General features: G+C 44.3%; 1 protein-coding gene across 2 annotated transcripts in view; it reads left to right on the top strand.

Annotated features, from left to right (window-relative positions):
• RPAP1 (RNA polymerase II associated protein 1) overlaps nt 1-13,021 on the top strand; it is a 53,638-nt gene that overhangs the window by 21,211 nt on the left and 19,406 nt on the right. The window contains exons 8-16 of one of the 2 annotated variants that reach the window (XM_079964325.1): nt 1,038-1,153; nt 1,833-1,931; nt 2,441-2,542; nt 5,167-5,334; nt 6,346-6,540; nt 6,712-6,846; nt 7,040-7,219; nt 10,571-10,728; nt 11,961-12,140. In XM_079964325.1, coding sequence (XP_079820451.1) covers nt 1,038-1,153; nt 1,833-1,931; nt 2,441-2,542; nt 5,167-5,334; nt 6,346-6,540; nt 6,712-6,846; nt 7,040-7,219; nt 10,571-10,728; nt 11,961-12,140 — 1,333 coding nt within the window. The remainder of the gene's footprint in view (nt 1-1,037; nt 1,154-1,832; nt 1,932-2,440; nt 2,543-5,166; nt 5,335-6,345; nt 6,541-6,711; nt 6,847-7,039; nt 7,220-10,570; nt 10,729-11,960; nt 12,141-13,021) is intronic. The other variant, XM_079964326.1, reaches the window with a different exon arrangement.

Raw genomic sequence — 13,021 nt, 5'->3', positions numbered from 1 at the left:
CGGGTTAAGAACTTTGCTTCAGAATGAGAACAGAAATCGTGCTCTGGTGGCGCGGCAGCAGTGGGAGGCCCCATTGGCTAAAGTGGTGCTTCAGGTTAAGAACAGTTTCAGGTTAAGATTGGACTCTATTTCTGGGTTAGCGGAGTCTGTAACCTGAAGCGTATGTAATCCGAGGTACCACTGTAGTCTAAAGATAAGCAATAGGTAATGGTTGAAAATAAGCTGTTACTGTAATTTTACTAGAGCTTTGTTTAACTTGATTTGGATGCTTACTCCATTACTAATTGTAAGCCCCATTGTCCTAGAACAACATTCCAGAGTTAACTCAGTAGATTTATCTCAAGAGGTTGTCAAGGTGCTAATTGTTCCTTCCATTGCTGCCTAGTCTATAATGCTAAATAATTGATCTTCTTGGTGTTCCAACCATTAAAAAACTTATTGGCTATGCTCAGAGTCTCCTATTCAGTTGTTGCTGCAGAGCCAAAATGTATAATTAGTTGATTTTTTCCCCCTTTCAATTTCTCACTGGCTCTTTGTGAAGACCCAGAATTCTAAACATTATCGCTTGTGAGACGGCAATAATGGAGCCCTCTGAACTTGCCTTTCAAGACTCTTACTTTCCAATATTATCAGTTTTCTCTCCTCAGTATATTTATTTTGAGACCCTTAGGGTTGTTGGAGTGCAGTTTAAATCATTAGCCTCATGTTATTCTGTGCTCTTGATTTTCTAATCTGATTGTATTCACTCCACGTCCAAGTTGATATTCAGCTCATCTTCATTTCATCTGCAAATTTTATTAACGGCGCCATCCACTTTCCTTCTCCAGATCTTATGGAAGATTAAACTGTTGGTGGACCTTTGATGTTTATGTATCAATGATGAGTCAGTCTCTGAGCTTTTTTCCCTTCCCCTTGTAGTGTCATAAAAGCAGTATTTGATGCACTTCTTCAGAGCCACAAATGTTGACAATGAAAGTGATGCATGCTCTGTTTTCACGCTCAAGAATAACAATGTCTGCCTTTGCCTTTCCCAAAAGGTGGTGACCTTCCAGTGAAGCCTCAGAAAGAGTGGCTCCACATGGACACTGTGGAGTTGGAGAAGCTGCAGTGGTTGAAGGACCTCCCTGAACCTCGGCAGAAGAAAACCAAAAAGGTCAGGAGAATGAAACACAGTCCCTTCTTTCTTGCTTTCAGATTAACTTCCCCCTAGAAAATTGGTAGGTAACCTTTTTCAGCCTGAGGGCTGCTTTCCTTTATGGGAACCTTCGGGGGGCGGGGGGCAGGCTGCATCCCAGTAGGGGGCAGAAGCAAAAGAGCAATGGGTGTGACTCTTGCCTTGGTAACAGTAGATTACACTCCAGCCATGAAAAAGCTGTTTCTACACCCCCCACCCCCCCACCCCCACACCACTTTCCATCCTCCTTCCAAGCAAGCAAGAGGCATTATCTCAGTTCAAGGAGACATTCTAGCCAGGCAGAAGCTCTCAAGGAGGGTGTGGCCTGGAAGAGTCAATTTGGCCTACAGAGAATCCCAAAGGCCAGACAGCAGTGTTTGAAATCGCCCAGGCACCAGTTGCGGGTTCAGTTGTGACCATATGAAGATGTCTTGTCATCATGTTTGGCAACTAACATCTCCACCATCTGGCTGGTGTACAGTAGCAGTTTCTGCTGTCCCCTTGCCTAGAACATGTTGTCAGCAAAAAATGGTAAAAGTTGGCTTGGGTAGTTAAGGGATTTAGATCCTACTAAGTGTGAGCAGCTAAATTGGTAGAATAGCTGAATGGCACAGTAGGCAATAAAGGTTATAATTTTATTTGTTTCTTTCTCCAATAGGCAATGCAGGCACGCTTCAATCTGAAGGGAGATCTTATTCCCCCAGATAAAGACCTCCCCACACATCTGGGCCTACACCACCACGGAGAGGAAGCAGAAGTAAGGGAGAACAGCCTTGAATGCTAGAACATGCTTGTGATCTCATTGCATGTTTGACTCTCTTTCCTGTCTTTCCTTCTTAGGTAGTCCTGGGCTAGATGGTCTGACCATTAATGATTCTCAGTTGAAGGCATCTAAAGTACTTTCATGCTTTCAAAAATGGAAGAAGCAGAGAATTAATTACTGTGAAATAAGATTGCTACTTGGAGCAAGATTTCTTTTTCTCATCACATACGAGGATGGGAAATTCCCTCATCCTCCTCTTGAGTAGCAGTAACTTATTGAACAGTAGATCCCAGACTATTGGATAGTGTAGTGTAGCATTCCAATGAGTGTTTCTTCTGGGAAGGCTCAGTTTTTGGTGTTTTGCTTAGAGCAGAGGACAGTCCTGTTGACTTCCTTGCTTCTTTCAGAGTCTGTTCAGGTGAAAGGATGGTGTCTCTTCAGTAGTATGTAACGTAACACAATGATAGATACCCTAATGTCTGGATGTTTTATTTTTATGCTAGAGGGCTGGCTACTCGCTCCAAGAGCTCTTCCACTTGTCTCGCAGCCAGGTCATTCAGCAAAGGACTCTGGCTTTGCAGGTGCTTGGTCACATTGTCCAGAAGGTGAGTTAACCTTTGTAGGGGTGACAAGAGAGAAACGGGGTGGCCAGGTTTCTTCTGATGCCACAAAAACCATCTCCACATATACCAAATCACCAATGTGCTTTTTGATTTCTGATCTTGTTCACCTTTTAATTGGCCCTAGGGAATCTCTAAATTAAGACAGTTTGGTGACATGCAAGTACATCCACAGGGTTTGGTCTGAAGTGGTCAATCAATCAATTTCCTTTATTTGACCGATAGTCAGAGATAAAACACAATAGAGAATTATAAACTAAAACATCATGGGGGTACATAAATAAGGTAGGACCACAGTACTAAACCTCTCACAGATAACCCACATCAAAGCATTCAGTTATACGTTTCCGACACTTGAGTGCCAGGAAAAGGAATTTAGCCAATGACAAGGTTGTTTTCCCAGAAGACTTATTTAGCAGATATGCTGTCTGCTTTCCTCTTTGTCGGGGACTGAGCTGGGGTAAGTATGGAGTTATAAGATACTGTCTTAAATCGTTGTAGAAGGGACAGCTCAGTAAAATGTGCTCTGTGGATTCTACCTCACCCAACGCACAATGGCATAATCTCTGGTCACATGGGACTCCTCCATATCTTCCCTTCAGAACCGCCGAGTCAAGAACATTCAGCCTAGCCGCGGTAAATAGTCTGCGGTATTCCACGTAGTGGATATCCGCCAGGTAGCGAGCTGGAGCAGCCCGATACATCTGCTCCCCCAGAAACAACCCAGGTTTCACACGGGCTATGTCCTCCTGTCTGGCAATATCCCTTAATCTTTGGGCGATCACCGCCTTTGTGTGGCTATACGTCATGGACTCTATATAAAACTATCTCCCCTTCCCATGGAGATTTAAAATTATTCCTCAGAATCAAGGGGGCCAAACCCACCGGTCTGAAACAGAGCTTGAGCCATAGCCATAACTTCGCTTTCAGGGCCACATACCTAAAGGCTTGACAACCAGTTTCCAATCTCATTATCGCACCTGCCACGGAGGGGGGTCTGAAGTGGTCATTTTTGCAAAGTTGAAGAATGACCACGGTGCTCCAACAGAAAGCTTCCCACTGTGACATTTGTTATTAGATGGGTCAGTGGTCAAAACAGCCTTCCCCAGCCTGACACCTCCAGATGTTGCTTTAAGACTGACCACTAGCTGTGCTGCTAAGACCTGATGGAAGTTGGAGTTTAGCAGCAAAGCTGGAGGGAGTCAGCCTGGGGAAGGCCGTATTAAAACATTTTTGAAGGTTCCTACCTCCTTAATGGGGACGCAGGTGGCGCTGTGGGTTAAAGCCTCAGCGCCTAGGGCTTGCCGATTGAAAGGTTGGCGGTTCGAATCCCTGCGGCGGGGTACGCTCCCGCTGCTCGGTCCCAGCGCCTGCCAACCTAGCAGTTCGAAAGCACCTTCGGGTGCAAGTAGATAAATAGGGACCGCTTACCAGCGGGAAGGTAAACGGCGTTTCCGTGTGCGGCTCTGGCTCGCCAGAGCAGCGATGTCACGCTGGCCACGTGACCCGGAAGTGTCTCCGGACAGCGCTGGCCCCCGGCCTCTTGAGTGAGATGGGCGCACAACCCCAGAGTCTGTCAAGACTGGCCCGTACGGGCAGGGGTACCTTTACCTTTACCTTTTACCTCCTTAATGAGTAAATAAAACATTATTTGGATCTCTCCATATATTTGGTGACTAGACTGAAATCTTACTAGTCTTCTGATGCTGTTATCATGTTATTATCTATCCTGAAAGGTTCGAGTGATGTTCTTTTGCACATTTACCTGGGAACAAGCACCACTAAAACCTAGTGTGGATTGTTTCTGAATAAACATGCATGGGAATTGGCTCTCAGTTAAGGGAAACAAAAGGCAGCTAGCAGTTTAATTCACTAGCGACTGCCAAATCTGCTAATGGTGAAGTTTCAGAAAAATCTGCCGCATTGTATTAATTTGTGGTTTAGTTGAATACGTTGGCTATTGGGAACAGCCAAATTAGGCTCTTAAGTGCTTTAAAGCAACAAGAAAAGGTTATGAAGTCTGGCAGAAATTGGCCATAATTGTATATTGATATAAGCCAGAATCTACAGATCTTGGCTGGCTTAGTCCCCACTGGAAGACCATCACTGTTTGTGGAATGCATAGAGGATGTGTGGGTGGGAGTGGAGGGGCCTGATTTTATTATTGTGCTTTGGAAGCACTCACAAGGCCTCCAAAGCACAGGGCAAACATCAGAGACAAGAGAGATGACCACACCTTGGCAGAATTCGAAGGGAAGAACATTCCCCCTCGAGGCCAGAGATGCAGCTGCCCATGGTGTATTTAGTGATCTCATTTGTGGAGCCCTAGGGAGAAACTCAGTTGCCTTATAGCTGTGTGCATTTTGCCAGAGGATAAGAATGCAAAAGATATCAATCTTCATCACAAAAAAAGAGAAAATGTCATGATTTGAAGTGGAAGAAGTGGAATGGATTTGCTTCCATCAGTTTCCAGTCTAAGGACTTTTGGGAAAGCGTCCCTGTGCAACATTGGTGGCTGCCTTCTAAAAACAACAACTCTCTCTCTCTCTCTCTCTCTCTCTCTCTCTCTCTCTCTCTTTAACCTTTGTCGTTGTGGTGTGTGTTTTCAGGCCAAGGCAGGGGAGTTTGCCTCCTCGCTGAAAGGGAGTGTCCTGCGTGTCCTGCTTGACGCTGGTTTCCTCTTTTTGCTCCGCTTCTCCTTGGATGACCCAGTGGATAATGTTGTTGCAGCCACTGTCCACGCCCTCCATGCGCTGCTTGTCTCTCCAGATGATGAGGTGTCTATCTGTAGAACCCAAGAATCCATGTAAAATAGTTTTGAGTGTTGGTATCAGTAGGGATAGATCACCGTGTTATTAAGGGCTTCTGCTCCCTTCCGCTCAGTGGTGGGGCAACTGCTTTGCATGCAGAAGGTCCCAGGTTCAATCTCCAGGCAGGGCTGGGAAACACTCTTGTCTGAAATCATGCAGAGCCACTCCCAAGTGTGGCCACATCTCCTTGTAGTGTGCCATACCACTGGTGGATGGCGCCAGAAACAGAAAGTGGATAGAGCAATTGATGTGGCTCTTAGCTTTGTGTCAGCAGACCACATTCCAGCGATCCACACATTTTTCTCCAACTTTGCTATCCAGGCAAGCAAGGGGTGTTATCATAGTTGAAGGACACATTCCAGCCAGGCAAAAAGCATTTAAGGAGAGTATGGAACAGGGCTGATGAGGGGTAAGACCTAGGGGCTGAGTTCCAAGGGCCAGAAAGAGAGGCATGGAGAGCCACACTTGGCCTCTGAGCCTGAGGCTCCCATCCTCTGGTGAGAGACACTACTGAGTTAGATGGACCAGTGTCCTGACTCTGCATGAGGCAGCTCCCTCCTTGGGCATTAAATGGATCCTTTGCGTTTTATGTTTCCAGAAGAACAATTCTGGGTCCATGCCTTTAGAACTTACTGTGAATATTTGTTTGTTATAGTTTATTATTATATTCATGTCCTACCTTTAATCCAGGAAGCTGAAGGTGGTTCACACACTTCTCTCCTCTTCATTTTATCCTTGCAGCCGCCCTGTGAGGTCGGTTAGGCTGAGGGGCAGTGACTGGCTAAGTGGGCATTTGAACGATGGTTTCTCAAGTCCCAGTGCTGCCTCTCACACCATTTATTCCAGTAATTTCTCTGGGAGGGCTCTTTCCAAGCCTTGCTATCGAAGACGCCTAGGAGTGGACATGAGAGCATCCTCTCCTCCTTTTTCGACAGCTGTTCAGCAAGAACTAGCTTCTTGTTTTTCATTTCCTTGCAGGAGTATCTGGACAAGACATTTTCATGGTACCAGGGTATCACTGTCTACCCTTTTATCCCGAACGAGGGTGAAGAGGAGGAGATGGAGGAGGAAGATGAGAATGAGGGACAAGCTCCAACCCAGAAGGCACCGGGAAAAAGACCAAAGGATGAAAACAAACCAGATCCAGAAGTGGCACAATATGATGCCATAAAGGTAAAACCTCTAGTCACTTCCAGAACATTGTCAATAAAGCAGTATCTGTGTAAAAAAACACACACAAAACATACATAATCTGTTACAGATTCATAGGCTGAAGTGGAAGTTTGCTGAGCCATAATTGGGGCTTTTGTATTAGACTTACAAAATCTTATTATTATCTCCAAGGGACTGCTAAAGACCAAGATTCTTCAGCGCATGAGATACATTCTGGAAGTAATGCGACCTGTGCCTTTGGTAGTCCTGGAGAGTCTAGACATCCTAACGCACATAGGAAGGCACTCTACTGAAGCATGCAGTCGGGTAGGTACCTGGGTGTGTGTTCTCTGGGTCAGAGAAGATGCCAGTTGAGGTGGAAGAATAGAGATCATTTGGGAATATTTCAGATTCCTTTGATATACTTGGCCAGATGGTAAACTTTTTTACATTGCTGCACTGACAAATACGTGGCTTTGTGCTGCTCTTAAATATTCTCTCTTAAATGTCTGTTTTGCAGATTCTGGATTGCCCTCGCCTAATTGAGATGGTCATCAGAGAATTCCTCCCCACCCAGTGGAATCCAAGAGTAGCTGAACCTGGGCAGTTGCTCACAAGCCTGCATGGAGTTCCATGCGCCACTGCCATGAAGCTAATGAGAGTCTTGGCATCTGGAGGGAGGAATGTGGCTGCCAGGCTGGTAAGGGCCTCTCCACTTAAGCTATTTAAACTGGGGGGCAGAAGTTCAAAAGATGGTTGAGACAAAAAGAAGAAGAAGCCTGGTTACTGAGCTGCCTGAGAAACAGTTTCTATCCACTTCTGGGTTAGCGCGATCGGCTAATGGCGGATTCCCTCCGAGCTCCGGAGGGAATCGGCTCTGCTGAAGACGGGTCTTACCGCGCCGGCGACGCGGGGACCCTTAGAAACCGCAGGCGCGGAAGCCTGCGGACTTGGTGACTCGGCGGGCACCTTTAAGCGCCTTCCCCGACCCACGAAGAGCCTTTTTAAAGGCTACGGAGAGGGTACGGGGAGCGGCGTGGTGCTGTGAGTAGACCGCTACTTCAGTGGAGCGAAGCCGCACAGCCATGGCCGGAGAGCGCTGACTTTTTCCCCAAAATTCGGACTGGAAAAAGAACAACCCGTGAGTAGAATGGAATCTGGACTTTAAAATTTATACCTTTGAATTCGGTACAACCGGGGGATGTGCTAAAGGGAAGTCCGCACCCCCCCTACCTACAAACGATCTAAAGCAAGGATCGGAGAACTAAGGTGGAGAGTACTGTTTTTGGTGTCAGATAAAAGATACTTCCAAGAATTTGACAGAAGAAGTCTTGTGCTGGAGAGAAAGTGAGGAATTTTGGAAGTTTTTGTGTAAACCCCCCCCCCCGAACCCGGGAGCGTCCTGTGTGTGAGCCGGAGGAAAAAGAATAAGGAGTTTAACAGCTGTCAAAGGAGCTGTCAAACGGGCGGCTAAAGTTAAGAACTTTGTTATTTAATGACTCTCTGAATTAAAAGTGTTGCATTTGAATTGAGGTGGTTGGAAACAACGTAGCTATAAACAACAAAGTAACGGACTGTTGGAAAAAGGACTATCAAGTAATTGGAATCCCCCTAGGGGGAACTAGAGACATTACAATGGCTGCAGAGGGAAAATTACTGGCAGAGATAGAAAAAATGTTTTTTCTCGTGGGAATCCTGCAAGAGCAGAGTACGGCTATGAATAAAGAACTTATGACCTTGAACTCTAAAACAAACAACTCTGCTGAATGCATAAAGGATTTGACTGATAAGGAATCTGCAGCTGAACCAGAAGAGACGTCTTTGGAATTGGTGGAGAGGAAAGAAGGAGTGAAAAAATTACAGGAAAATACCAATCAGAAGCCTATATTGTCAGGAAATAAAGAAGAAGATCTTTGGACTACAAATCTGCGAAAGATGAGAAAGATGAAGGAGGAAGTCCCTGGAGTCCCTGGAATACTGGAATCTAAAAGAATAAAGAAATATGATTGGGACTTCCTCTTTGAATATGGGAGATCAGCTGACCTTTTGCAGCAACTGCTTTTAAGTATTTTGGATGGAAGAAAATTTGATGTGACTGTGACAGAACTCCTTCGAGACCTGAGGACCAACAAAAAGGGTTATCAACAAAATCGGCAGAGAGAGACTGACAGAGACTTGAAGGCCTCGGATGTGAGGAATCCGGGCTAGGAACTGTTTTTGTGGACATCTGCTTGGGAAGGGATGGAAACCGGGGTAGGGAGGGAGGGGAGAATAGAATTTCAAAATTTTATGATTTTTGTATTTGGCTATTATGACATATAACTAATTAATATATGAAGGGAGAAATTCTTGGAAGGGAAATTAGGTTGACCTTAGAAAAAGGATTTAATGTTTATAATAGAATTGGATAAGTTAAATGTGGATAAGAAAAAGGAGCTAAGTTCCAAAACAACAATAATATGTTAAAGATGAGAGATAAGAACTTGCTGAATTAATTATTGGATTTGGGATGTATGAAGAGGGGGTGGGGGGAAGTCAGGGAACGGGGGTAAAGAAAGTAAGAATATGAAATTATACATGTTTTGTTTTTGTTTTTGTTTTGTGTGTGTGTATAAAATGTGAAAATCTAATAAAAATTTTATATATAAAAAAAGAGAGAAACAGTTTCTATCCAAATGCAATTTTGGTTTTAAACGCAGTGTAAGGTTGTCTTTATGTGAGTATATTATATTCAATTATGGGGTATCAGAGTTTTTAGGGGCTATCCAGGCTGGGATAGCTGGGATAGCAGGCTTGTGGGTAGTGGCACCTGCCCTGTGGAACGCCCTCCCACCAGATGTCAAAGAGAAAAATAACTAGCAAACTTTTAGAAGACATCTGAAGGCAGCCCTGTTTAGGGAAGCTTTTAATGTTTAATAGGTTATTGTATTTTAGTGTTCTGTTGGAAGCCGCCCAGAGTGGTTGGGGAAACCCAGCCAGATGGGTGGGGTATTATTATTATTATTATTATTATTATTATTATTATTATTATTATTTTGAATGTCTGATGTAGATTTTTTTCAATTTCATTGTTCTGTATGGGACAATGACAATAAAGATTATCGTATTGTACTCAATTTCCCCAGAGATGGCTGACCAGTCTGTTGGCATTCTCTATAGATCCACACAGACACACATACACAAATCAATTTTTGGTACAATGGAAACAAATCATGTGCTTGAAATAAGTAATGCTTGGAATTCAGATTTTCTAAAGAACTTTTATGTGGAGGTAAGGTAGGGGAAGGTGTAAGAAGTACTTTGGTTGCAGAGGGCAAGGGGAAAGTGGATGAAGGACAGGCGCTGAGATGGGAAGGTTCAGCGCCAAGGAAGTGCAATGGGAAGTAAGAAGAAAAGGAGTGCTCATTTTTAACACTGCTTCCATTGATTTCCATGAAACTTTAAGAAAGGGTAGAAGCAGTGGCAGGAGGTCAGGTGGTAGGGTAGCACCACTCACCTGACCTTGTTCCGTTGTGTCATTGCTGCTTACTGAAATGCAGAGGTGGCAGGACAAGGTGGTGGCAAGTTTGGGTGTGGTGCAATTGCACTGGCAGAGCCAGTCTGGTGTATTTGCACTGTGCCAGTCTCCCCACCTCCTCTCCTCTCTCCTCCTCTGCTTCCCAGTAAGTAGCAGCAATAGGACTGACTGGAGGTCATGTGGCTGCCGCCGCCACACCAAGCCATCTGCTATTGGGTATGAGACCAGCTGACTCACTCCCAGTGATCCATCTTGCCTAGCACGCTTCCCATAGCAGCCAACCAGTTGCACACAGAAAGTCCACAAGTAAGGGATGCTAGCAACTCGTTTTCCATAGTTCAGTGCATGTGATTGTGGATTTAATCATCATGGTCACCAGCCATTGACAGTTCTATCCCTAATGGACTTGCCCAATCCCATTTTAAAGCCCTCTCCTCCAGTGCCTATCATTAGGTGTTCCTCCTCGGATGTCCATATGGGTTACTCTCCCCTAAGGTCCTGCATCTTACTCTGCTGTCTGCTTATTATTCACAGCTTAATAAGTTCGAACTGAAGAGTCGGCTGGGTCGCTTCGTAGCTGAAGATCCCAAAGACCTTCCCCTGAGGATAGAGGAAGCCATAAGGATGAACACTGAAGCTTTCCGCTTGTGGGCTGTGGCCACCGGCTACGGTCAGGCCTGTGATCTCTTTGGGTGTGTTTTCAGAATAAGGCACATCTTCTGGGGTTTCTCCCTACCTGCCAAAAAAGAAAAACCCTTGCCCAGCTGCAGCATAGGAAACCTCTGCTCACCATCACCATCACTGTGGTTGAGTTTGGTGCAATTGCACTGGCAGAGCCAGTTTTAGTGTGAACCATAGTGATGGCTCACCATAGTGGTTGATCTGCCATTCCCTTCTTCACCTGCGTATTGCATTCTTTCTTTTGCAGTAGGCAGGAGATGAAGGAGCTTGCATAAAATGCAGCAGCGACTTGGCAGGAGAGAGGTATATCTCTCCCATGTCATCAAGAACATTAGAAGGCCACATCTGAGAAGATCAATAGGTTTTTTTCCCCCCCTATTAATCTCTAAACCAGGATGGCTAACAAGCGGGAAAAACACACCAATCCACACAGTTACCAGGGACGTCAGTTTGACAAGAATCTAGGAAGCAAATAATGACTGTCTCTGATATGGTCTCTTAGCCTCCTTTTCTGCAACATCCCCTGAATGAAGGAGGTTGGAATTGAGGTGAGGTATCTGTGGGCTCAGTCACTGGCTTGTTAGTGAGGCCCGTATCTGAGGCTTGCAGATTTGAGGCCGCTCATTAGCAGGGAGAAGTGTTGACGCCTCTGGGCCAGCAGAAAATCCAGTTCTCCAGACTGGTTTTCACAAACCAGAATGGGTCCACTTTGTAATGGTTATGTATGCTCAAATGCTAGTTTTGTATCAGTGAGTGACACTAGGTGCAGCTGATCATTGCCACAAGAACTGATCCCTAAACAGCTGTATTCAAACAAGCTACCAAAGTAAATTGGTAATGAGTGATACTCTTTTCTGCAAAGTTGCCTTGTTTTACATCTTCAAATTTTGGCATATAGGCTGTTCTGCCCGCCATGACCATGTAAGATGTTAATTCTCTTATCTTTACTGAGAAAGATGTTAACAATGTAAGTAAGGTTGAAATGATGTCTTTCAGTTGCATAGGAAAATCCTCATTTCTGTTCAAGCTTTAACTTTTCCTGCTTTTAAAAAATGAACTTTTGGTTCATTTTATCAAACGCTTTGAGAAGCAGAAAGCCTTTTCTCTGCAGAATATGGGTCAGTCACAAAGTCTTATGGGATTTTGGATTGTGCTGGGAGTAAAGAAATTATTTGTAAGAATGAGTCAATGTCCTGTGATTTCTGCCCCCCCCCCCACCTCATACATTTTCTCCAATTTACAGGGATCTCTATCCTGTGCTAATGAAGATGGTCCCATCCCTGGCTCAATTGGCTGGCAGTTTTCAAGAGAACAACTCTCTATTTGAACTTTCTGTCCAGCGAGCTACAGCCATGGTGACTCTGCTTACTCAAGTGACACAGACGGCCGGCTGCAGGGCAGAACTGCAAGCCCAGCTTAGCAGGTATCGCCACCTTCTCTTGCCAGTCGTGTGTGTGTGTGTGTTCCTAAAAAGGCACGTTCTGCAGTAGCAGCATGAGTTTGCATCACTCACCGGAGTGCTTATATATATATATATATATGTATGTATGTTTGTTTGTTTGTAAAGGTTTTTGTTTGAATTTTTAAACCAGATGTCAAGGCAGATTACAATATAACAAACAGTATGCAACTAATAGTTAAAAGAGATAAGAAATAGCAGATATAATGCTCTAAACTAAAACATGAGGGAGATGATGAATTAACAACTTAGTAACATAAGTTACAATCACACCAAAGGTCCATCTAGTTCAGCATCTCAACCAAAGGCCTATGGGAAACTCGAAAGTAAGACACGAGGGTATTGGCCCTCACCTGCTGTTCCCTAGATGCCAGTCATGGCTTCTGTTAGGATCCTGAAATGTCCTCTTTTTTGTCCAGTGCCCTTTTTTACAATTTTTACTAAATTTTTCCAAATTACATTTCCAAATATTCATTTAGACAACCTTAAATCAATGACTGCTTCTCTTTCCTTGGTTCATTTTGCATACCACACATCCCTGCATATTTTACATGAACTAAACAATTCAGTAATCCATTATTACATCCATCAAAACACTGTTGAATTTATCTTAGTGCTACCAGCGTTTTTAAATGAACACAATTTTCACCCATATATTCAGTAAGCATTTTCCAGTCTTCCTTAAACGTATGTTCTTCTTGTTCTCTTATTCTGTATGTTAAATCTACAAGCTGTGTGTATTCCATCAGTTTAAGTTGCCATTCTTCTTAGCTTGGGACCTCGCTCGTTTTCTGTTTTTGGACTAGCAAAACATGGGCCACAGTAGTAGCATACATCTTTTTTGA

Source organism: Podarcis cretensis (assembly GCF_951804945.1).
Source record: "Podarcis cretensis genome assembly, chromosome: 1".
Lineage (NCBI taxonomy): Eukaryota > Metazoa > Chordata > Lepidosauria > Squamata > Lacertidae > Podarcis > Podarcis cretensis.
This window is presented reverse-complemented; position numbering and strand designations above follow the sequence as displayed.